This window comes from Perognathus longimembris, chromosome 28 (genome assembly GCF_023159225.1).
Source record: "Perognathus longimembris pacificus isolate PPM17 chromosome 28, ASM2315922v1, whole genome shotgun sequence".
NCBI lineage: Eukaryota > Metazoa > Chordata > Mammalia > Rodentia > Heteromyidae > Perognathus > Perognathus longimembris.
Genome location: NC_063188.1, coordinates 79893653 through 79920673, shown reverse-complemented (window position 1 = coordinate 79920673; position 27021 = coordinate 79893653). Strand labels below are relative to the sequence as shown.

General features: G+C 41.2%; 1 protein-coding gene across 1 annotated transcript; it reads right to left on the bottom strand.

Annotated features, from left to right (window-relative positions):
• Positions 1-8233: 8233 nt before the first annotated feature.
• On the bottom strand, positions 8234-8845 carry LOC125343676 (chromobox protein homolog 3-like). Its single transcript, XM_048336187.1, has one exon. It carries the CDS (start codon positions 8818-8820, stop codon positions 8353-8355), a length of 468 nt encoding a protein of 155 aa, XP_048192144.1. The 5' UTR covers positions 8821-8845; the 3' UTR covers positions 8234-8352.
• Positions 8846-27021: the final 18176 nt, after the last annotated feature.

The following is a 27021-nucleotide window of genomic DNA, read 5'->3' as shown; positions in this document are numbered from 1 at the left end:
AGGGCTGAGAACTGGACCTTAAAGGCAAGGTGAGTGGTTGAGAGCTGATCCTTGAAGGCTAGATGAATGGCTGAGAACTAGACCTTGAAAGTGAGATAAAGTAGAATACAATTCTGGACTTTGCTTGGATTGCAGTCTCCTTGCTACAACAGGGAACTAAAAATTCTGATTGGCTCTGATTCTGATATCGTATCAATGCTTTTTTTTTTTTTGCATGTATCCATGGTAACCTTCCCTTTGTGAACTCAAATAAATACGATTGTGATTGTGTGTCAGAACTTGCATTCCAAGTGCCCTTGAGCCTTGTGTATCCTGATTTCCGCTGAATTTATTGATCTGTATCTGTCTGTATTTTCTCATTTTTTCCATCTCCACTATCCCCAGGCTTAAATTAGCAACTCTGTACTCTACCAAATACTCTTATCACTACAGACTCCGAAGGTCACAGCCTGTCTCATCCCCATCTCACTCCACAGCAGAATCGCATAGACAAATTTCACACATTAAACATGCTCTAACACAATTACTTGCCATCTCCCACATTCCTACCTGGAAGAACTATGACCTGACCCAACAACTGTCAAATCTCTGAACTCTGATACCAAGGCCATTTTTAGCATTCATTTTTCTCTGTTACAGTGGTGCCAGCAAAAACTCATATGTGGTTAGGACCTCAGCCATCTACTTGTGTTGCAGCCAGGGGCCACTTTGAACCATATTGTCCTGAAGGGAAGCGTGCTCAATAACCCAGACTATGACAGAGTGTGCCCTATCAACTTGGGCCCCTTGTCCTCCCAATGACAGTGATGAATAACTCCAAGACTGGATGGCAGAGGAAAATCAAATGGTTAGAATTACTTTTGGGGGATGTCAGGGAGGACTACTGTCAGTTGAACTCAAATGCAGGAAGAGTTGAGCTATTTCTCCAGGCCCATTAATTTTATATATACTTTGAATAAAGCTGATTGCATTTCCATAGGCTGAGTCCTAGATTTCCCAGGATTCATAACCTTGTAGTATACAGTTTCCAATATTTTGTAGAGGAATAGGTCATTGTAGACACTTTTCAAAGTCACCAGAGTTTTGCTTACCTTATTAAAGAAAACTATTTTTTCTTAATTTTATCATTTATGTTGGAGAAAGTTTTGGGGATTGATAAATATTTGCATTCAGGACATTTTGCAAACTACCTACTGCGTACAGGCATCTACTCCAGATGCAGGAAAAAATAGTAAACTTTGAGGCTAGTTTGGCTACCTAGCAAGTTGAAGACCATCAAGGGCTGCTAGTCTACTTTAAAAAAATCAAAATTTTAAAAAAAATCAAGGACAAGACTATTACATTGTGAACATCCTTTCCCTAGAATCTTCAAGGACCCGAGTTTGGTGCCCAGCACCTCTAAATAAACAAAATCTCAAAATCAAAAAGGTATCACTGTATTTTTGTATAAACACATATAAAAATAACAAATCCATAATGGTCCTTCAACACTATTGTTAAAGACAAATCATTATGATTAATCATGAACAAAATATTGCCCAACTTTTAAAGGAACTTGTTATTGAGAGAGAGGAAGTAGTCCATAGAAGCAAATAATCTTTTCTGATAGAGGAAGCAACTACAAAAACACTTTATTATATTTGTTCACGTAGCCAGTGGTATTGATGCAAAAACAGTATCACAACAACTCCCCCAATATTATGCTCAAAAACAATATATCAAAATTTATTTTATTATGAGGAATTTTTGTTTTACAACTTTAACTCCAAACCTGACTCAGTTACACATACATAGTAACATATATGTGTGTGTATGTACACATACATATAAGTCAAATGATTACTGAGCTTCATTTTTCGTCTTCCAGAGAAGAATGTGAAGTTATTTTTCCTTCATCAAAACCAATTACTATCTGAGGGAACATCACAATAGTCTCTTTTGCTGGCACCAACTCAGCATCATCTGAATTTTTCCACATCATGACAAACATCCTCCATGACTTGGTTTGCCACCAATTATTCATTCAGGCTCTAGAACCCTAGCAAAACCCCTTGGATTTTCACTTGCATCTCTTTGCTCATTTGATATGCTATCATCAGATTAGCTGGCAGATAAACTCGTTTTGTGAGATTTTAGAAAAATCTCCATTAAGTCTGGAAACTCTGATTGTCCTCTGCTTCACAGGTGTTATCATCATATGACTGAGCCTTCTGTTTCAGGAGATAGTCTACCTTGCCCTTTACCCTGCCGAGCCAGCCGGCAGTGAACGGGAATCCTGACTGAGGGCTGCGAGGATTAAGGAAAAGGAAAAATACAAGACAAGAGAAAAAAGACAAGAGGCAAAGATGGGTTACGGGAGGTCTGCATCTCGAGATTGAAACTCAAGACTGCAGCCCATTTTATTCTTAACATCCAGCTTTTATGCAGTTTGGGAACCAAGGAATGGCATAGGGTTACCAAAGTTTAAGAAAATAAGAAAGCTTTTAGGTCGGTAAATAACAGGAGGCAATAAAACAAGACAAGGCTGAATGGTAAACATAAACCAGGTGCCTATGGACACAGTAAAACATCTTGGTAAGTGCTGGCTGTCAATTAAGCCAAATCTTACCGCATTCCTTGTGATAACAGCACAGCCAGAGGTCAGGATGAGCTTAGCTGCTAGCTCGGCTCCTGACACTTTACTACATATTGACCCACTATTTTCTCCACAGCAAATAATTTAGGCAGTGCTTGTGCAACTTTTACACAGATTCCATATGGTGTCAATCTTCTTTTTGATAGTACCCTTTCTTGAAAGCCATTTTTGAAATGCAGAGATGAAGAGCAATTATTAAGCACGTTAGATGCTTGGGAAAAATCCTGCAGCCACTCTGGACCATGTGCCTCAAGCTCCAGTCACCTCTGAGCAGATACTCTTTAAATTTTGGGATATGTCCTGGGGGAAAAACAAGTGACAACAACAACAACAACAACAAAACAGTCTGACTCAGATGTGAAACTTCTTAAAACAACATGTGTTTAGATCTGAAAACTACATCATTGTGGCATCTTCCTTTTATTCAAATTGTCTTGTTAGAAATAGAAAAATTAAGCAGACCAGACAAGGACTCCAGGGTGATAAAAGCTAAGTTGCCATTCTAACCAAACCAACAAAAGTAAGACAACCCCACAAAAAATTCAAAGAAACATCATAAGTAACTCATGAAAATTAAGATTCCAACAAACCTCCTTAGTGGTCCAGGGTCCTTAGGGACATCCTGTCTCCTCCACTGCCCAGTGGCACAATCCAAGAGTGAGCCGCACCACAAAGGCCCAGACTGCCAGTGGCCACCACGATGACCATGAGGATATCTAGCGCCCCTGCCCTCGCCTGCATACTATGCTAGCCAGATTCAGGACTGTACGCAAACACTCGCGTAGTCGTGACCCTGTAGGTGATCTAGATGCATGGATTGATGCACACTATGCTAGCACTGGCTCCTGCCATGGAGTAGGGCAGCACACACACAGTGAGGGTCCAATTACACACAGGAGGAGGCCTAGAAATGAGGGGTTGATACGGGCATGGGAGATATGCAGGTGTGTACCCACAACCCAGTTCTGCACCAGTGGATGCACACTCCCTGTCCTTTTTTGTTTCCTTAGGTTTTCTATGACGGCTCACAATTATCCTTCAGCCGCCTTCTGCTTCTGTTTGAACAAGAGTTGCAGCACCATGCCTAGCCGCTCTGTGTGTGCTGCAATGCTCCGTGGATTTGGATACAAGGATTTGCTTCTTCAGCTTTACTTTCTCATTTTTAGTTGGCCTTATTTTAACTTGGTCTATGCAAATAACACACACAACTACATTTTAGAAGGACCATAAATTTCCCTGGACTTCTTCACCCTCACAAGCACATATCCATGCCACAAGATTCTTTAGGAAAAACTGATTGGGCAACACAGTCTCCAGAATCGCCACTTTAATAAACACAGGTCATTCTGAAATACAGTGCCACTCTGTTACCAATTAATTCCAGCTACAGCCTTCTGTCTCCATTTGGAAATGTAACTGGGTAGAGGAAATGTTTGCTTCTTTCATGCTGCATTAGTGGAAATTCAGCATGGAGGCCCCAGGGCAACAAGTGTTCAGTGTTCATACTTTCCTCCTCCACTGCCTGGTGGCATTAACTTCAAGGGAGTAGGAACCTCAGATGAAATAGGCAGAAGAAGAAGGGATTTTCCCATAATTGCTGGCCCACTTTGGTAGCCCGAGAAGAACCAGTGTCTGATCCTGGACCACAGAGCAGAAGCTAATAGTCACAGTTGGCAGCTGCATCCTTCTCCCAAACTTGCACCCGTCAACCCCTTGCTCTCCACATGGTGGCACCACTAACAGATCCAGGATTGAATCTCTGGACATGGCTTCTGGCAAACAGAAAACAGCACATTTCTTTCTGGTTTCCTTGCCAAATCACACGCAGTGGACACAACCTCTACCACTCAAAGCATGCAACAACACACAATGCAGGTGCATGGGCTGAGACTATGGCCTAGTGGCAAGAGTGCGTGCCTTGTATATATGAAGCGCTGGGTTAAATTCCTCAGCACCACATATATAGAAAACGGCCAGAAGTAGCGTTGTGGCTCAAGTGCCAGAGTGCTAACCTTGAGCAAAAAAGAAGCCAGGGACAGTGTTCAGGCCCTGAGTCCACGCCCCAGGACTGGCAATAAAAACAAAACAAATAAACAATGCAGGTGCATGCTCACATCCCAAACCACCATTGTACCTCAGAGGCTACAGCACAGTCCCATCATGTTTAATTATAATTTGAATAAAAGTCTCAACACTTCCCCTAGAACAACTTATTCTTCCACTTGAACACAATGTGCCCCGCCAGTCTGATATCTTTTGTGTGTGGGTGTCCATGTTTTTATGGGTGTGTATGAACTTGTGAAGGGGATGGGAGAATATGAGACTATATGGATTCACTCACTTTCGGTTTCTTGCTTTGGGTGCCAATCTATCACATGGAACACACTTCCAGTACAAATACTTTATCATCGAGATTGAGGCTAGAAAAATTTTTTCTGGCGAGTTGACAAATTCTGAGTCCCTGATTTTGTTCCATAAATAGCTCACCTAAAGAGAACAAATCACTTAACCTGGCAGAACCCTGATCTGAACAAAACACGCCCCACAGAACATTAATGGCAGCATCACAGACTAAATAGCCTCTTAAGATTTCAGAAAGCTTTTCTGGTTGAAACCAGCAAGGAAACAGTGGTAGAGAAGGTAGTCTTTCCCCTGAGGTATCAATAGCTGGGAGGGAATGGAATGCCAGTCATGGGAAGGACCCTGGGGAATGCTTTTCTTCTGCACCTGTTGGCAAGCCTGAGGCTTTAGTAGAGTAGAGAGGAACATTCTACCAGCTGCTCTCATCAATGCACACCCAGAGAAGGTCACTGCCTGCCTCACCCCTGCACACACACAGAAGAATCACATAGATTTAGCACGTGAAATCTGCTCTCAAGAAATCTTATAATCTCCCAGATCCCTAGCCAACAATCACCTTGTAATCACCATACCAAGTAAGGATCCTACTGAACTTGATGCAAGGCCATTGCTACAAGTCAATTGTCTCTGCTACAATGGTGCCAGAAGAAACTCATGTGCAGTCAGGAATTCCATCATGTGCAGATGTTGCAACCTGATGTAATACTCCCCCACCAATACCTTGATATTTCCATGCATGTGATGAGTGCTTAGACAACCAACATTATACAAAGTTGCCAGCATTTCTTCATGCCCCTGAGACTCACTAGTGCAGTGAGGGACACCTCACAAGCTGATGGGCAGAACATAGAGGTTTTTCTGTGTTTGGAGTTGTGGTGGCAGGGACACTGATTCTACATAAGTTGGCATAGTAAATGCTGGGCCAGATACCTAGGACTCTGTAGTTTGCTTAGACTTTGAATCCAATCTGCAGATATTTGTCACACACTCTGACGTTTAAAATCAAAGAAGAGGTGAAACACAATGATGAATGTGTGTGCTAGGGCGTATGCATAGTCATGGCCTTACATTCAGTCACTTTCTTCCTCTTTCTTCTCTTTCCTTGCATTTAATCACTTTCAACATTCCACCACATCCACATTGAAATGGTGCTATGTCCTTGTTGTTGTGGAGACTGTGGGCAAAAAAAACTTCTGACTGAGCTATTCCTAAGCCGCCCTTCCTTTACTCCCTCATTAACTGAGAGAAGAAGAATGGGTTGCCAGAGACATTAGAAACACCTTTTTAACCACCCAGGCCCTAGAGCCACCTGGGTGGCCACAGACTACCTACACACATTGTCTCTTTTTTTCTGGAGAGCCAGCTGAGGGGACCTTATTATTCTCTTCAGGGAGCAATCACCTTGCTTCAGTTGGGACACCCAATCACACCAACATCCCGGGGACATACTTTCCCCTTCTTTTTTCTTGAATCACCAACCAAGAGCAGGCTGGAGCTTCTACTGCACCAGGCACACAGGAAAGGTGTTTCTGCCCAAGTGTTGGCATCTGTACATTCGGGGATGGACCCCAGGCCCTCTGAACCCATGACTTCACAGTAGCAGCAACAGGTAGCCAGAGTTGGCATTTTAACCATTCTCCCAACAAGTGCACACACATAGACTTAATTAGCAATTTTCAAAACCATTTACTGCGGTTACCTTCACCACACAAAGGAGGAATCAAATCCCACACCCGCGTCTCCAGGCACACAGCTAAAAAGCAATCCCTCCTTCACAATGATTTTAGCAATTCCCTCCTAGGTGGGCAGATTTTTCCTGCTCTTGCAGAAGAGTATCCTGTAGGGATACACACAGATCCCATATTCCCAATGCCTGTAACCATTATGATGCCAAGAATCTCAGGACAACCCAGGACTTCCATACAGTCTACCAGGGGCTACTTGTGCCCCTCCTCCAAGCAGAGTAAAGGATTGCTATCAGAGCAGAGCAAGGGGGAAAGATATTCTTTAATCTTCTGTGAATGTCCAACTAGGGACTTGACATCCAGACCTGGTACTGTCAACGATATTTCCTGCTCTAAGAAGACCACTGCCATTTCCAGATTTCTTTTAGCAATTAATTGGAGATAAATGTCTCAGAGACTTACCTTATTTGGTCTGGCTTCCAAATTCCATCCTGTAATCTCAGCTTTCTGAGTGGCAAGGATGATGGGCATGAACAGTGAACCTGGCTCATTAATTTACTTTTTAAATTTACTTCTACTTTCAAGGTGAGATGGACAGAGTAGTTACAGTTAGACACACAAGGAAATGAGTACATTTCTTGTCTAAGTTTTTACTTCCTCCATTTTCCAAAATATTGTCTTGTATCCCTGTTAATTTAAGAATAGCAAACACTTCTTCAACCACTCTATACCATTAATAAAAATTAAGTTAGCAATATACACTGAAGTTACATTGTGATGACTATAGAAGTTGCTTTTCTGGCTTTTGTGGAATCAGTAATACAAAACTGTGAAGAATTGACCTTACTTGAAAGGGATGAATTGGAGAAATGCAAAAATGTTCAAATCAATGATTCTGAAGTTATTTTCATTCATTTAGCTCCTAAATTGTCAAAATCTCAAAACAATCGATTCCTTTCCCACAGGCTGAGTCTTTGCTCAGCTAATTAAAGGAAGTCAACATGTTTGTTTTATTCAGCTCAGTGGTAAATATCTTGGTCTTAAAATATATTCTCTTCAGAAAAATTTGTAAATAAATGCTTGCATTTATGTTTCTATGTCAGAAGCAGGAGCATACAAATTTTGAGACCAGCCTGATGTCTGGTAGGATCAAGGACAGCATTAGATACCCAGTCTCTAAAACAAGATAAAATAGAATCCAGGGATGTACCTTAGTGATAGATCCTTTGCCTAGTATGTCACCTGGGTGCGGGTCCAGCATTACTAAATAAAGCCTCCAAAAATATTGCCAGTGTTATATGTATACAAACAAAAATAAACAAAAAGCATTGGGATGGTCCTTCAGTATACTTATTAAAAACAGTGCTTTTGATTAAGTAATAAGTAACATGTTTGCCTGATAAATGAAAAGCCAGTTCTTGAAAACCAAGAAAATATAGTGTGGAAGCAAACATCTGTTTTTGATAGAGAAAGAAACTTCAGAAAGCTTGTAATAAATTTAATTTAAAAAATGTCCAGAACATCACAAATACTACTTTAAAGACCAAGATAGCAAATTTGATTTTATTAGAATGTAGTTGTTTCACAACATTAATGCTAACACAAGATTCAGATGGTACATGTATATTGTTTAATGAATATATTTCAACCAATGTGAGCATTTATTGCGTTTCAATTTCCACCCAGATTTAGTCTCTCTTGATAAAAAGCAATGACAAGTTGAGGGCATTTCACATTAGCTTCTTTTGCCAGCACCAACTCTATTTGATCTACATGTTTCCACTTCATGAGATACATCAATTCTCCAAACATATCTGTGACTCTAATGATTTTTTCAGGTTTTAGACCCCTAGCAAAACCATTTCTATCTTCAAATTCACTAGGAGGTAAACCAGATTCATCTGAATTGATGAAGGCTGTGATTAAATCAGCACAATGTAAATTTTCTTCAGGTTCCCAAGTATTCTGATCATCTGGATAGCCCTTCCATTTCAGCAAATATTCAACGTGGCCACCTCGTACACGACGGCTCACTACTCTCTCTACCTCAAATACTCCAGGCTCCAATTCTTCAACTTTTTCAGGTGTTCTCTTCTGTTTCTTCCTTCCTTTTCCTAGTGTAGTCTCCTTGCAGGCCATTTTTTAAGTCCAGATTTGAGGGCCTATTATTAACCACCTCAAAGGTTCTGGGTCCGTATTCTACAGCAAATCTGGTCAACAATTCCCAAGCTCTAGTCAGTCTCCGATGGGAATATTCATTACATTTTATTGTACTTACTGGAAAAAGGAAAAAGAAAACACCGGTCCAAATCAGTTTTGAAACTTCTAAATTACCATTCTTGCAGATTTTAAAACCCTGAATACAAGCCCCAGGACGGCACAAAGGAAAAAAATATATGAAAAATGGGATATGAATCTGGAGTGTAGCTTATTGAGAGAGTACACATATATAAACTCATTCAGCCTAAACTGGACAGAGGCAGAGAGAGAGAGAGAGAGAGTCAGAGACAGAGACAGAGACAGAGACAGAGCGAGACAGTGAGAGACAGAGACAGAGAGACAGAGACAGTGTGTGCTGGTGAACAGGATGAGGAGACAAGTAGGGGAAAAGGAAGAAGAGGAGATGCCAGTGGGATTGGGAATATGAAGAGGTAAGAGAAAGAAGAAAAATGAGGGTAGGAGAAGGAGTAGGGGGAAAAGAAAGAGAGAAAGAGAAAAAGAAAAGGATTAAGCAACAAGGAACAGGAAATAAATATGAGAGAGAAAGGAGAAGATAGAGAAAGAAGGGGCAATGAAGAAAGACAAGAGGAGGAGGGAGGGAGCAAGGCTGGTTGAACAGCGAGTACATGCCTTGTACTTTCCCCACATTGGGCATATCCCACAGTGACTGCCATAGGACATGCAGCTTTCAACAGATGCTTAGCTGTTTAAAGAACACAAACTTCTCTTTTGGCCACTTGGCCTCCTGCCTACTGGATGGGATGAAACCTGCTCCAAGTTTCTGCTTCTGTTCACTTCAATATCTGGCATCCTTGTTCCAAGTCCTCACCCAAAGCCTCAAATTCTGATCATTCTCAAGGTCTACTCAGTGCAAAGGTGCAAACAACAAGGGTGGATCTGGAAGGCTTCTCACCTGTGTTTGACTGATGGCTGCTACTAACTGCCTGTGGAGACTTCCACCAGCCAGCTGCTGTCAGTTTCTTTATCTCTATGAGGTCTGACTGCTCTGAAGTGATTGTGAGCATTTCAGGAAATATAGCCAAAACAATTAAGCGTTGTTAACTATCTTTTAATTATGTCACATCCTGAAGGTTTTTCTTTTTGTGTTGGGTTGTATTACGCATGCATGTCAGAGAGAGAGAGAAAGAGAGAGTGAGAGAGAGCATGTGTGTGTTCGTGTCCATTTGTGTCTGTGTATACACACACACATACATACACACACACCATATATATATATATATATATATATATATATATATATATATATATACATACATATATACTCAGAGACTGATGCTCTGCGTTCTACAACTGGAACCATACCTCCAATGTAAACTTTGGTTAATCACAGGTAGTATCTGTTGACAATTTTTACCTAGCTTGCTTTAGGGCACAGTGCTCCAGATTTCAGTCCACTGGGTACCTAGGAAGACACCGGGGAGCCAACATGGTTGGCCTCTGAATTCTGCTTCTTTTCTGGATCTCACCTTTCTAAAATGACTCAAACATCCTGTGGAACTATAGCAGGACTTCTCTACCCACCTGCTCTTGGTGTCATGTAACAAAACACTGTCTGAGTCAAACAGTGGTTGGATGACTACAATTATAATTCTGTTGCATGGGAATTCACTACCCTTGTGACACTGAAAGCTGAACCTGTGCTGAACACTGAAGGTGGTGGGGGAGGTGGCAGGCTGTAAAGGACTGTGAGCCGAGGCCAGAAAATGAACAACATGATGACCTTTGTACAGTGCAATCTTTGCAGTGTCTTCAAACTGCCAGGGCCCTCATATCTTCTTGCTCTGTCCTCTTTTTTTTTGTCAAGTTCAAATACTGAGGGGTTACAGTTACATACTTAAGGTAGTTCATTCATATACATTTCTTGTCATACTTGCTACCCCCTCATTCCTTTTTGTCCCTCCTTCCCTCCCCCAAACCCACACCATTTTTTCTTCACTTAAAAAAATATTCCCCTTGATGGATATTGTCATTCTAGTTTACAATGCTTATGACCTCTACGATTATTAACAATTCATTCTAGATCAGACGATATATACATATACATTTCTTCTGTTTTGCTTAGTGTAATTGTTTCTCTCGCTTTATCTCATATCTTCCCTCCTCCTTGCTGCCCTTGAGTTGCTTGGTTTGTTCTCATCAGTGTCCATTGCAACTGTTGGGCCCCTTCTACTATATTTTCCCCCCATTTCCCACCCATTCTGTGCTCTCCTCCCAGCTTCTTACAGATGTGCATGTGTATATACCATATGTGAGCTAAAGAGTATAAGTTTCTCTGAATTCTCTAAGACTGATTTGATTACCAAGAACTCATTTGCTTCCTTATCTTTGCAGTTGTTTCAGCCTGGATATTAATTGATGTATATATGAATTAATGTTTGTGTTTTACTTTTTGGTGACTATCTCCCAAGACTGACCTTTTCAAATGTGTGTTTTCTTCATGCTGCTAAGATAGCTCTATGCCTATTACATACTGTGAGTGCATTCTAAGTTTAGAGAACGAAGCATGTGAATAACAAAAGGCCCTTGAGGTCTGCCTCCTTTCACTAAGAAAATAATATTCTCAGAAGTCAAACTCAGGAGATGCTCACTTACATCTTCTTGGGCAGTTTGGGTCAAATGGATATCCTTGCTTCAAGGGAGACTAGAAGGTGAGCCTCTTTCCTAGGCACAGGGAAAATTTGAGGCTGTAATGGAAAAGGTAGGAAGAATACATATCAGGTAAGCAACTCTCATTAGGCGTCATATAAAGCTTATAATCTCTTTATGAGCCCCTTAGACAGCTATCAACACCAGGGCTCCAGTCTGGAGAGCACCGTCTGCCCCAAATACACATGTATATGCTTCTTAGCCTGTTTGCCCTCCTCATGTCCACTCTCCATCAACATTCAATAACTTTCCTTGGTCTCTGGCTCCCTACATCTGCCTGTCTTTGCAGGACAAAGGAGGTCTTTGTGTAAAGCAGTAAGGAAGAGGAAGCTTCACTATGTTTTGCAGTTGCAGATACAGTTTCCTGAGTTAGAAGAAGAATGATGAAAATGCATAGTTGAAATCTGGTGCTTCCCGAATATATCTTTGTGAGTGTGTTTGGGGGTGGGAGGCCAAAGAGTCCTGGGTTTGATTGAACTCAGCCTACACATTGAGAATTTTGGATCAAGGCTAGTGCACTACTCCAATAACCCACAGTGCCATTTGGTTTTTTGGGTTTTTTTGGTTGCCAGTCCTGGGGCGTAGACTCAGGGCCTGAGCACTGTCCCTGGCTTCTTTTTCCTCAACGCTAGCACTCTACCTCTTGAGCCACAGAGCCACTTCTAGCTTTTTTCTATATATGTGGTGCTGAGGAATTGAACCCAGGGCTTCATGTATACAAGGCAAGCACTTTACCACTAGGCCATATTCCCAGCCCTCATTTGAGTTTTTAATAATTAGAAATATCACTCTCAATGACTTTCTGGCTGCTGGTAGATTTGAACAGCATTCTTTAGATCTCAGTTTCCTGAGTAGGTTTGAGTCAGTAAGGCCTGAATTGAAATTGTCTTTTGTCAAACCTTCCCTGAGGTTTGGGATTAGGGGTACTGCTTTGACTTTCCTACTGCCTGGGTCAAGGAAGGACCATGGGGAAAGTCGACGCTGACATATGGTGGCTCTCAGTGTGAAGGAAGCCCAGGAAGAAAAGTGTTCTAGATATTCAGAAAAATATTTCTTTTGTTTTAGCGCTTGCTTAACAGATGCTATGTAAATTGGCATACGTTCATTCCATAAAATATATTCCTTAAAAATAGTATTTGCTAACTCGAAATTATCTTCAGGAATAATAGCCAAGAAAGACTAAGAATACAAAGGTAGAATACCATATACTATGCAACCGTTAATTACTAAGGGCATCAGTGGCTATATATTAATATCAGCTTTCAAGAGGCCTATCCCAGTCAACTCTCCTAGAACAGGCTATTCCTCCAGGAACAAGTCCTAACAACATGAGTGAAATATTATATATCAGAGAAGCTTGCCAGAAATTCAGATTCTGAGACATTGTTTGAGACTGGTCATGTGGACACCTCCCTCTTGCACGTTACAAAGCGTCAGACTACTACCAGAAAACCAAAGCATAGCCAACTATACAAATGGCTTGAGCACTGATGAACAGTCTTTTAACTTGTAGTCAGTTTTGATGAGAACATTCTCCAAATCTAAGCACCCACCAAAGTTTTGCAAAGCAGAACTGTCAGGGCTGCTGTATAATTCTTCTTGGCACAGCTTGGAAGTCAGAAGGCCTGAATTCTTATCCCAAGATGAACCATATTTGTGCAAATCCATTGTGCCCAGTGAGCCCCTCTGACCAGTTCTGCAAATGGTGAAATTCTCCTTAAATTCAAGTCCCTAAATATCCTCAGAGGCTTTTCTCTTTCTCTTAGTTTGCATAATTTTCCATAGTATTTTGTGACTGAAGAATTATCTTAACACCAATAACAGACAATGAAGAAAGTATATATTTTTATGGTAATCAACTTTCACACAAATGTGAAAAAAGACTAGTAGAAGAGAATCTGTTGGGATCAACATACAATTGAGTTTGACCATTCCTACATTCCTGATATCACATCAATGAAATATTTCTTTCAAAAATCAGTGCTTATCTAATATATAAATACACACATGAATGTAGAAGGCATAATTGTACAATTCATTTGTAATGAAAAATTAAAAGTTAAAAGCTGATTTATTCCATTAGAAGTTCCAAACTCAGTTATAAAATGTACATTTAAAAATCATTTATTAAACAGTAATTTATTAAACTGAAAAACTCTAATATTTCTACAAAGATTCAGTAGAAAAACTCTTTAGCACTTAGGAATGAGTGTACATTTTTTACATAAAGCATCAGAATACAACATATAATCACAAAACCCTAACAACTATGTATCTGACAAATGAACATTTTTCTTTTCTGAAAGCAAAAAAAAATCTGGGTAAGTAAATTGAAAGGCCAGCTTCTGTTTAAGAAAATATTTTCACATCTAACAGAGGACTTCTAAAGACAGCGTCATTGGCCTTGAAGGAAAAGCAATTTTATCAAGATATCTCCACAAATCAATCTGAATGACTATATGGGGAGAATGTCAAATTCTGACAATGATGTGGTGAAACTGATCTCTCATTCTTTGTTAGTGGGAATACGAAATTGTATGGATAGTCTGGAAATGTCTGCTAAACTTCAATTCCTGTATTTTTTTCCCCTCTCTCCCTCCCTCCCTTCCTCTATTTCTTTTTTCCTTTCTTTGTGTTTGCCCCAGAGCTTGAACTCAGGGTCTGAGTGTTTCCCTGGACTTCTGAACCCAGTCCTGTTGCTATACAGCTTAACCCACTGCTTGCAAATAGGGGTTTGGGTGGTATTAAGGATTGGAAACAATAGTTTCAGAGATGTTCTAACAGGAATCCTCAGATCTCACCTTCCAGAGCAGCAAGCATTCAAGCATTCCACAAACGGGACACTGCAACACTGGGGTTGGGGTTTTTTTTGCTATTTTTTTCTCTTTTCTTCTTTTTGTCTTGATTTTTAAAGCTACCGGTGTAGGTCAGGGCCTCATGCAATTCCCCAAGTGATTTTGCTCACAAGTGATATTCTACCACCTGACTATTCCTGGCAGTTTCTTTTAGCACTACAAATATACTTCCCAGCCAGACACCAATAGCACATGCTGGTAATCCTATCCACTCAGGAGACTGAGATCTGAGGATTACAGTTTACAGCCAGCCCAGTCAGGAAAGCCCCCAAAAGTCTCATCTTGAATAAGCTACAGAAAAAAAGCTCGAAGTTGTGCTGTGGCTCAAGTGGTACAGCACAAATCTTGAGCACAAAGAGGCTCAGAGACAGTACCCAAACCTTAAGTTCAAGACCAAGTACCAGTAAAAAAAAAAAATATGTACTTCTCAAGTCACCCAGGCAGTACAGAAGTTATACTTAACAGCTGGCTCAGCAATTGCACATCTGGCTATTTCGCAAGAGTTAATCAGTTTCTGTGGAAACAAAACTTTATGTGAGTATTCATGATCCTTTTTTAAAATTGATTTTTAGGTGTGAGGGCTGAGACCTTCAACGGTTCCAGAGCTTTGTGCTTATGCAGGCTTTCCTATAAGTGACCCACAACTCAAATACTTTTTGCTGGGACAGATTTCTTTTTGTTTTTGCTGTTGTTGTTGCTGCCGCTGCTGCTGGTGATGGTGGTGGTAGTGCTGGTGGTGGTGATGCCAGTCCACGGGCTTGATCTCACGACCTTGTCTTGTCCCTGAGCTTCATTGCTCAATGCTAGTGCTCTACCCTTTGAGCCATACCTCCACTTCCAGATTTTAGTGGCTAATTGGAAACATGAGGATCTCATGGACTTCCCTGCTCAGGCTGTCCTCATACTGCCATCCTCAGCACTCAGTCTCCTGTGTTATTAGGTTTACAGGTATGAACCACTCAGGCCTGACTCTGGTTGGGATTTTCCATGGGTGCACTTGTGCTGTGAAAAGCTTATTTTAAAGCTTTCCATTATATTTAGAATAACAGGAGTGTATCACCAGATGGGAGCTTTCAGTTCTCTAAAACTTTTCTGTATTGCCTCGCGTTAAACCATAATTCTCCCCATCTCAGCTTTCCAAATACTTAAGATGATACATATAGCCATTGGCCTATTTCTAGAACTTTTATTTTGCTTGCATGTGTGCAAATTCCTGGGACTGTGTATGCATGTGCCTCTGTGTTGTGTGTGTGTGTGTGTGTGTGTGTGTGTGTGTGTGTAGGTAGGTATGTATGTGTTTATACAGGAACTTAAGCTCTGACTCAGCTTTTTGTTAATAACTGGCACTATAGCATTTGAGCCACAGCTGGTATCTGTCTGTGGGGGGCAGATAATTGGAGATAGGATTCTTGGAGACTTTTCTGCCCCAGCAAACTTCCAATCTCTATCCTCTATTTCTCAGCCTCTTCAATAGGACTATAGTCAGGTGCTACCATTGCCTAACTCATTTTATTTGTAGTGGATTAAACTGTGAGGTATATTTGAAAATCAGTTGCTCATAGCTACAATCCTAGCTATTGAAATCTGAGTCTCCCAGTGTGACCCCAGCTACAAGGTAAAGTCCATGAGACTCATTTCTACCTAACCAGAAAAATGTTCAAAATGAGTTGTGCCTCCACTGGTAGAGGACTTGCCTGAGCAAAACAGTAAAGCAACAGCATTATACCTCTGCATTCAAGCTCTAGTACCAGCAATTTGAAATAAAATGGAAGCAATCAGAATGTGATCTAATGGTAAAGAGTTAAAAGGGCACGGCCATACTATAGAATGTCACTTCCCAGCATAAAGGCATGAACTAATATACTTGAGAAAATCTCAAAGAGGTGTGGCTCACTGAGCTAAATGGTATAAAAAGAGTATGATTCCAGTTTTCTTTTATTTCCAAATGAGAACATTGCAGAGATGGTGAACATGTTGGGGTTTCCAGATGACTGTGACTCTAACTGTGGCAAGAATGATTGTGGTTGAGAATCTATACATATAGGAAAATTGCATAGGTCTACATATTCAGGTCCAGATAAGAAATGTATGAGTTCTAAGTAAGCACTGTGGGTTGTCACAATGTCATTCTCTTGGTTTTGATATTGTGTTCTAACTATATAAGTTATGACCTTTGGGAAAATCTATATGAAGGCTATGTGGGACCCCTCTGTATTATGTTTCTTTTCACAGTTCCCTCCAATGTAAATTCAATGTAATAGTGAGTTAAGAGTGAAGTACTACAAATATTTGACAATTCCTGTATCAGGATATTTTTAAAGGAACTATGTCTTTAATATGGAAAAGAGGCGGGATTGTGAGGAAGACGGCGGAGGAGCAGCTGAGTCCTTGCAGAGCTCCCTCCGATATCGTAGTTTTCTCAACTCATAGAAACTGTTTCTCCGAGAAAGACAGCCAAAGTAATTTCTAACAGTACAGGGATTCTGAACAGGAAGGAAAAATCGACTTTGCTGGTCTGAAAACACAGATTTGAGCTCCAGGCGGCGTCCCGCCGCGCCAGCGCCGGCTCTGGCATAGTGCCGGGCACAGCCCCCCCACACTCCGCGCAGCTAAAGCGAGAAATACTCCAGACGGCAGCCGAGCACGGAGGACCTGACATTGCAGAGACAGCGTGAGTACCCCCAAAAGTTATCCTCACTTGTGCCCACAGTCCAGCTTCTGGAAGGCATCCCTGTCCCCACCGCCAGAGCAAATCGCCATCTTTGCCACTGGCATAGGGTCAGACCAGACTGGAACTGAAGCGGGCCTGGGGAAAGCGAGGTCAAAAAAGCCATCTTTGAAAAGGGCAGGAGGGGCGGAATCAGTGAGAACCAGCTCCGCCCAGAAGAACGCCCCCTGCCCTGGCGGGAGGCGAGTCCGGGGCTTAGCCAGAGGTGCCCCGCCCTGCCCGCCGGAACTTCTAAACTTAAAGCAAAAGCTGCGAGCAGCTACCCGGGGCACGGAAACAACAGACGGAGGAACAAACAGTTCCGGGGACAGCTAAACGGTCCCGTCACAGAGGAAACTAATTCCCAGCCCAAAACGGAGCTGCATTCCATAGCTACCTATGCCAAGGAGGCCGCCTCCCTCAGGCAAGCAACTCTCAGCGGAGCAAAACAGGCCAGAGGCGCCCCGCTCTGCTGAGTCCACATCCTAGTCAAGTCCAGGCATCAAAGGCAGCTGCCCCACAGCAGACTGAGGAGCCACAGTTCCTGAGACTGCTCACGTCCCCATCGACAGAGGACGCCCAAGGCCTGCCTGCAAGCTGTGCGAACCTCAGAGACCCACGATTGCACCAACAGGGAAGAAGGTCAGAACAGAACCACCCCTTGCCAACTGAAATCAAGTCAAACCAGCCAACCAGGAAAATAGACTGCAGTCCATTGCAGGGAAACCAGTGACTGGTTTCTTTTTCTTTTCAAACATTTTTTTAAACTTTTCTTTTAAATTTTCTTTTTAATTTTTTCACACCTGAAACATCATTGGCTGTTTTTTTTTTCTGGTTTGTTGGTTTTTTGGTTGTTTTCCATTTTTACTGGTTTGTTTGATCAAGTTTTTTTGTGTTTGTTTATTTGTTTGGGTTGTTCCTTTTCTGTTATTTTCCTTTTTATTTACTTATGCTTCCTTTTTAAATAATTTTTCTCTGTTTTGTGTATCTGTCTTCCAGTATTTTTACTTCATTTCTCTCGTTGCGTCCTCTTCCTTTAAAAATTACTTTCCTATAAATAACACCTATACCCTTTTCTGCTAACTCTCCAGTGTCTGTAATTTTATCAATGTTCTTTCTACTGACTCTACTCTTCTCCACATTTCCACGTCACTGAAACTAAACCAAAATCACCCCCCCCCAATACACTTTACTCTGTTCTCTTTACTACCTCCAACTTACCCTCCTGAATTACTGCCTGGACCTCCAGGTTCCATTGACTCCTGGTTATTGGATAGAGGGTATCCCAGCTTAATACGAGTGAATCAAAGGGCTTCATAGAGAAAGCCAGTCCTAAAAGAACTTAATATAAAAACAAGAATTGCATATAGGGTTGTAACAGTAAATAAGTAACTACTGAATACAGGGCCCAGGATCGGATGTTATATTGAAATTGTATTCTTTAGGAACACCAAATCTAACTTTATAGACAGGTATACAAGTTATCTGTATATAATTGTGAAATTGTAAGATTTACACAACAGTGCTTGGTAAGGGCTGCTTTGGGTCTTAAATAGTGCTCACAGGTGCTGGTAGACTAGCATTCCCAATTCAAATGGGCAGAAGAAACACAAGAAAGATGGCAAATAATGAAGTCTTATCCCCCACTCAAAACAAGCAGGAGGCAGAGCAGTCAATCAAAAACATAGAAGAAAACCCCCAAAATGCTCTACAAAGTTTACTGATAAACATGATAAATGAAAAGTTTGAATCTCTTCAGTCAATTATGTTAGAGCGTGAGGAGGCAAAGCAAAAATTAATGGAGAATTTCATGGCATCCACAAATAGAAAGATAAGTGAGCTTCAAGAGTCAAATGAAAAGATAGCTACCCAACTTAAAGATTTGAGAGACAACACTCAAACCAAAGTAATGAAGTTAATGAAGTAAAGAAGTCCATACAGGACCTAAGAAATGACATGGAAATCATCAGGAAAGACCAGTCAGAAGGAAAAGAGATTCGAAATCAAGTAGCTAGCCTACAGTCCCGACTAACTGAAGCAGAGGATCGAATCTCAGGAGCTGAAGATTCCTTAGATTCTATGGAGAAAGATCAAAAATCAATACAAATCCAGTCCAAGCAACAAAACAGATCGCTACAGGAGATTCAAGACACAATCAGGAAGCCCAATTTAAGGATAATAGGTATTGAGGAAAACTTGGAGAAAGAGGTTAATGGGATGGGCAACCTATTTAACAGAATATTAGCTGAGAACTTCCCTAACATCCAGAAGGAAAGGCCTATACAGATACAAGAAGCATTTAGAACCCCAAATCGACCAGACCAGAATAGGACTTCCCACCGACACATTGTGATCAAAACAGCTTCAGCAGAGTGCAAGGAAAAAATACTCAAAGCTGTTAGGGCAAAGAAAACAATCACATATAAAGGAAAAGCAATCAGAATTACCCCAGACTTCTCAGCAGAGACCATGAAAGCAAGGAGAGCCTGGAATGAAGTATACCAAACTCTAAATAAAAATAACTACCAAACAAGAATTCTGTACCCCACCAAACTCTCCTTCATAGCCGAAGGTCAAATAAAAGTCTTCCACAATAAGGAAAAACTGAAACAATATATCTCCACCAAACCAGCTTTACACAAAATCCTTAAAGATGTACTATACAGGGAAAATAATCAAGATCCCAACACAGACAGAGAAATGAACCCTAATTAGTAAACACTAGATCAAGAAATGGGAAGACACAGCTTTAAACAAGATAGTGATAATGAAAGGAACAAACGATCACCTCTCAATCCTAACTGTCAACATTAATGGACTTAATTCTCCAATCAAACGACATAGGCTCATAACTTGGATCAAAAATCAAGATCCATCTTTCTGCTGCCTCCAAGAGACACATCTATCCAGCAAAAGTAAACATCTCCTAAAAGTTAAAGGCTGGAAACAAATCTATCAAGCAAATGGCCCCCATAAGCAGGCTGGAGTTGCAATCCTAGTATCAGACAAAATTGACTTCAAATTAAAAAAGGTAAGAAGAGACAAAGAAGGTTACTACATACTAGTAAAAGGATCTCTCCAACAGGAAGAAATAACCATCCTAAATATCTACACGCCAAATGCAGGAGCACCCAACTTCATCAAACAAACACTACTGGCTCTAGAAACATTCATAGACCCAAACACAATGATAGTGGGGGACTTTAACACTCCACTATCACCTCTGGACAGATCAACACGCCAAAAACTGAACAAAGAAACCACAGAACTAAACAATTGCATAGACCAACTAGACTTAATCGACATCTACAGAATATTCCACCCAGCAAGGACAGAATACACATTCTTTTCGGCAGCACATGGAACATTCTCCAAAATAGATCACATCTTAGGGCACAAAGAAAATCTGTACAAATTCAGAGGTATCAAAATCATTCCCTGCATTCTTTCAGACCACAATGGAATAAAATTAGAGCTCAACTCATTCAGCCACCAAAGAAAATCCCACAATTCATGGAGACTAAAGAACACACTGCTGAACCATCAGTGGATCATTGAAGAAATTAAAACAGAAATTCAAATGTTTATGGACTTCAACCAAGTTGAGGACACAAAGTACCAGCTCCTTTGGGACACAGCAAAGGCAGTACTCAGAGGAAAATTTATATCTCTGAGTACATACATCAACAAACTGGAGAAACAGCAACTCAGTAATTTAAGGAAGCACCTTAATTTTCTGGAGAGAGAACAGCAAGCCAAACCCCAAGTCAATAGACGGAAGCAAATAATTAAAATCAAATCAGAATTAAATCAATTAGAGACGAAAAAAACCATCGAAAGAATCAACAAAACAAAGAGTTGGTTCTTTGAAAAAATCAACAAGATAGACAGACCCCTGGCAAACCTGACCAAAGAATGAAGGCAGCACACTCAAATAAACAAGATAAGAGATGAAACAGGTAGCATCACCACAGAAATAACCGAAATTCAGAAAATAATAAGGGACTATTTTGCAAACCTTTATGCCAACAAATTCGAGAACTTGGAAGAAATGGATGATTTCCTAGAAAAAATTGATACCCCCAAACTCAACTATGAAGACTTAAACCTTCTAAACAGACCCATCTCCAGTATTGAAATAGAAACAGCAATCAATGATCTCCCATCCAAGAAAAGCCCAGGTCCAGACGGATTCACCGCAGAATTCTACAAGGCCTTCAAAACAGAACTCACTCCAATATTTCTCAAACTCTTCAATGAAATTGAAAGAGAACGTTCACTACCAGACTCATTTTATGAAGCCAGTATAACCCTCATCCCAAAACCAGGCAGAGACTCATCACGGAAAGAGGACTACAGACCAATCTCCCTGATGAACATAGATGCAAAAATTCTCAACAAAATTCTGGCCAATCGACTTCAACAGGTCATCAAAAAAACCATACACCACGATCAAACTGGATTCATCCCAGGGATGCAAAGCTGGTTTAATATACGCAAGTCAATTAATGTAATCCACCACATCAACCGGAGCAAGCTAAAGAACCACATGGTTTTATCGCTGGATGCGGAAAAAGCGTTCGATAAAATCCAGCACCCATTTATGCTAAAAGCCCTGGAAAAACTGGGATTCCAGGGAACATTCCTGAATATAATCAAGGCAGTTTATGACAAACCAACAGCAAGCATAACTCTAAATGGTGAAAAACTAAAGTCATTCCCTTTAAAATCAGGAACAAGGCAGGGATGTCCACTCTCTCCCCTGCTCTTCAACATAGTACTAGAATTCCTAGCCAGAGCAATTAGGCAAGAAGAGAATATAAAGGGGATCCAAATAGGAAAAGATGAAGTTAAACTTTCTCTCTTCGCAGATGACATGATCCTATACCTAAAGAATCCCATAGACTCTACCCCCAAGCTACTAGAGCTGATCCAAAACTTTGGCAAAGTTGCAGGATATAAAATAAACCTTCAAAAATCAACGGCCTTTCTCTATGCTAACAACCCGAAGACCGAGGCTGAAATCAGGAAAGCAACTCCTTTTGCAATAGCCCCCAAAACATAAAATACCTAGGAATAACCTTAACCAAAGAAGTGAAAGACCTCTTTGAAGAGAACTTTAAAAGCTTGAAAAATGAAATTAAGTTAGAACTAAGAAAATGGAAAAACCTCCCATGCTCCTGGATTGGGAGGATTAATATAATCAAAATGGCAATATTGCCAAAGGCTATCTACAAATTCAATGCAATACCCATTAATATCCCAACACCATTCTTTAATGAAATAGAGGAAGCAATCCAGAAATTCATATGGAACAATAAAAGACCTAGAATAGCAAAAACACTCCTAAGCAGAAAGAACAGTGCTGGAGGAATTACAATACCCAACTTCAAGCTGTATTATAAAGCTATAGTAATAAAAACAGCTTGGTATTGGCACCGGAACAGGCCTGAAGACCAATGGAACAGAATTGAAGACCCAGAATTAAACCCACAGAACTACGCCTACTTAATCTTTGATAAAACAATAGTATGGAAGAAAGATAGCCTCTTTAACAAGTGGTGCTGGCAAAACTGGCTCAACACATGCAACAAACTAAAACTAGATCTTTATATATCACCCTGCACCAAAATCAATTCCAAATGGATTAAAGACCTTGAAATCAAAACAGGCACCCTGAAAACACTAAAGGAAGGAGTAGGAGAAACACTTGGGCTCCTTGGCACAGGACAGAACTTCCTTAACAAAGACCCTGAAAGGCTACAAATAAAAGAAAGGTTGGACAAATGGGACTGCATCAAACTGCAGAGCTTCTGCACGGCAAAGGACATAGCTCTCCAGATAAACAGAAAGCCCACAGACTGGGAGAAGATCTTTACTGGACATTCAACAGACAAAGGCCTCATCTCTAAAATATATGCAGAACTAAAAAAATTACCTTCTTCCAAAACAAAACCGCAAAGAACCAATAGCCCCCTCATCAAGTGGGCTAAAGACTTACAAAGAAACTTCTCTGATGAGGAAATGAGAATGGCCAATAGACATATGAAAAAATGCTCTACATCACTGGCCATAAAGGAAATGCAAATCAAAACAACATTGAGATTCCATCTCACCCCAGCAAGAATGTCATATATCAAGAAAACTAATAATAACAATTGTTGGAGGGGATGTGGCCAAAAGGGAACCCTACTTCATTGTTGGTGGGAATGTAAACTGGTTCAGCCACTCTGGCAAGCAGTATGGAGATTCCTCAGAAGGCTCAATATAGAACTCCCCTATGACCCAGCAGCCCCACTTTTGGGTATCTATCCAAAAGCCCACAAACAAAATCACAGTAATGCCACCAGCACAACAATGTTCATCGCAGCACAATTTGTCATAGCGAGAATCTGGAACCAACCCAGATGCCCCTCCATAGATGAATGGATCAGGAAAATGTGGTACATATACACAATGGAATTTTATGCCTCTAACAGAAAGAATGACATTGTTCCATTTGTAAGGAAATGGAAGGACTTGGAAAAAGTTATACTAAGTGAAGTGAGCCAGACCCAAAGAAACATGGACTCTATGGCCTCCCTTATTGGGAATAATTAGTACAGGTTTAGGCAAGCCATAGCAGAGCATCACAAGGCCCAATAGCTGTACACTTAGGAACACATAAGATGATGATAAGTGAAATGAACTCCATGTTATGGAAACAATTGATATATCACAGTTGTAACTACTTTCAACGTCCTATGTGTATGTGTAGTTTCTATTATTGATGATGTTCTTGTATCACCTTCCTATGGTTGTACCTACACTATCTCTGTAATCTTATCTGAGTATATTGGAAACCGTGTTTACTGGTATTGGAAGTAGGAAATTCAAAGGGAATACCAAATTTGAGAGACACAGGGTAAAAAAAAAAGAGAAATAACTACAAAAGCAATACTTGCAAAACTGTTTGGTGTAAGTGAACTGAACACCTGGGGGGGGGGAGGGAAAGGGGGGAGGGTGGGGGGCATGAGGGACAAGGCAACTAAGAGTATAAGAAATGTATCCAATGCCCAACGTATGATACTGTAACCTCTCTGTACATCAGTTTGATAATAAAAATTTGAGGAAAAAAATATGGAAAAGAGGCAAAATCAAGCGCAAATAGCCTCATAAAACTGTTACTGATAATGAGTATATGTGAGTACTTCATAATGCCATCAGCTACACTGACAAACCTGTTTCTCTCTGTGTCTGTTGCTCTACTCTCTCTCTCTGTCTTATTTCTCTGTCTTTCTCTTGCCTTCACATTGGACTAAAAGTTTTCCAAGTGATTCTGACTGTTTCTTAGATGATCTGACAAAATCTCTCCTTTACTTTAAATCAAATGATTACAAGGGCAGTTTTGAAATATAAGCAATATACCTCTAACTGCAGCAATTGTATCTGTGACTCAAGGGGAAAGAACTGACAAACTGACATGGAAATTACTCGCATTCTTGAGCATTTTTCTTGAAAAGGGACACTTGGGTTGCTAGTTTTCCCTTGGGTTTATTATAGGAACTCCAAGCACAGAGGACTTCCGTCAAAAGTGTGCTTTGAGATTTTATACACCCACAAGCGCTTTCCCTCTCTTTCCAGTTGGCCTGGAGCAATTGGAGCAGGCTGTATTTGGACAGCACTCAGGCTGAGGCACCTGCACCTGGTAGTGTCTGGTGCTTAGCTGGGCTTGCAGCTCTTCCCCCTGCCCTACTCCACCCCGCAGGAAGAGCAGAACACATCTGAGACACAGAGCCCAGCTATGAGCTCGAGCAAGGGGATGCATGATCCTGGATAGAAGGCACTGGAGCCTCAACTAAATCTTGCAGAAGACAGCAAGGCTGACAAGAGTGCAGGAGGATGGCAGGCAATGTGCAGACATCTTGTGAGCAGCAGGCATATGTACAGGTAGCTTACAGGGTGCAGGTGTGCAGCTGGATAGACAGATGTCCAAGCAGCTTGCACACTTGTGGACGGCAGGCCCGCAATTGGGCATCAAGGAGCAGGAAGGCAGATAGGGATGCAGACAGTCGGTCTGGTCAGAGTGAGTAGCATCAGTGGTGGAGCGTGTGAGTTTGTGTGTGTCTATGTGGGTATGTGTGTGACAGAGGGGAGTTTGTGTGTGGTGGAGACTTCATTTTGTGTGAGTGTGTGGATGTGGTAGAAGGAAGTTGTGTGCCAGTCTGAGGTGAAAGGGTGTGTGGGTGGGAGTGTGTGCGTGTGTGCGTGTTTGGGTGGTAGAAGACTGCCAGTGTGTGTGTGCTTACCTGTTTCTTGTGGAGAGGAATGTGTTTGCATGTGTGCTGAAGAGGAGTGTGTCTGACTGTAACTGGTAGAGGGTGTGTGTGTGAGTTTGTGCAATTATATGATTTGGGGAGGGGAGTCTGTGTGATGGAGGAGTGTGTGTGTGTGTGTGTGTGTGTGTGATAAAAGGCAGTGTGGAGGCCAAGAACGGAGAGGAGAAGACAGAGCTTTGGAAGGCACAGGGATCTGTGTTACCTTTGCTTTTGCTTGAGCACTGGCTGTTACTGTTGCTCCTGATCCAGGGGCAGCGCCTGGCCCTCCTGCTGCTGCTGCTGCTGTGGCTGCTGCTACCTCGACTCCGGCCACGGCAACGGCCACGACCTCCTGAACCCTGCCCTCTACTGAGAAAAAGGCAGAAAAACTGGGCAGTCTAAGGCAGAGTCAAAAGAGGATAGGAATGTGGGAGTGCGGATGGGGGGTACTAATGATGTGCCCGTGGATCCAGGCAGTAGGTAAGGGCTTGGGGAATACTCCAAGGCAGCTGTAAGGAAGGACCTTGAGGAAAACGGGCGAAGTAGGAATCGGTTATCATTCCCGCGTGGCCCCACAGATCAGGTTGCTAGGGGTAACCAGGTAGAACTCTGGGAAACTGGAAGATTCCCTTTTCTGCTGTAGGCAGCTCAGAGGGTGGGCATGGCATGGGTGTGGTGTGGCACGGGTGTGGTGGAGGGATCCATCAATGGGCCAGGAAACTGGGGCCTGCCGGCAGACAAAACTGAGAGACACTTCCCTACTGTAAAGTAGCCGAAAGCTGGAAGTGGAGGTTTGCCTCAGGTGGTGGAGTCCCAACTTTAAGCAAAAACACCAAGTGCAATCACAGGTCTTGAGTTTAAACACCATTTCAGGAACAAAAAAAGATGCCAACTATCTTAGAAAATTGATATAACCTAATGAAATAAAGCTCACTTTGCATTGTGAGTGGTTAAATCATATTGGCATGAATTCTATAGAAAAACATAGAGATTTTTATTCAATAACATGTGCATACAAGACATATCCACCAACACAAAAATATATATTGAAAATCAAAGAGCATGAATCTAAGGGAAAACTTATACAAAGGAGATGGAGAAAGAACAAATGATTGAGGATGAGAATTTTTAAATAAGAAGACAACTATATATGGAGAGAGAAGAAACAATCTTAATAAAAGTTGTCACCACTACTTGGTGGGGACAGAGAAAATTAAATTGATGTATAATACAATCCATAGACAAAGTTGAATAAATGGTGTACTTGAATCTTATTTCATAATAAGCTTGTGATTTTCTTTGGTCCTATGGACATGGTCTTTGACATAGCCAAGACCCGGGATTTAATTTTTGTTTGATTTCCCATTAAAATAAATGCTTACTTAGAAAAGGACAAAGCATGTGCAGATGTAGGCAGCTTCTACATCTCCACAGACATTCAGATGGAGTATGAATCAGAAGAACCAGGGACTTAGTATTCAGCTTTTTTCAATTTTTGTACATCAAGTTGGATACTAGACTTTTGTGCACAGGGCTTTTTATGGGTACCAAAGTTATTAAACAGTATTGAAAATATCCTCTGGAATACTTAATT

Excerpts from the sequence above, each read along its gene's own strand:
- LOC125343676 (XM_048336187.1), bottom strand. The coding sequence starts at position 8,820 with ATGGCCTGCAAGGAGACTACACTAGGAAAAGGAAGGAAGAAACAGAAG.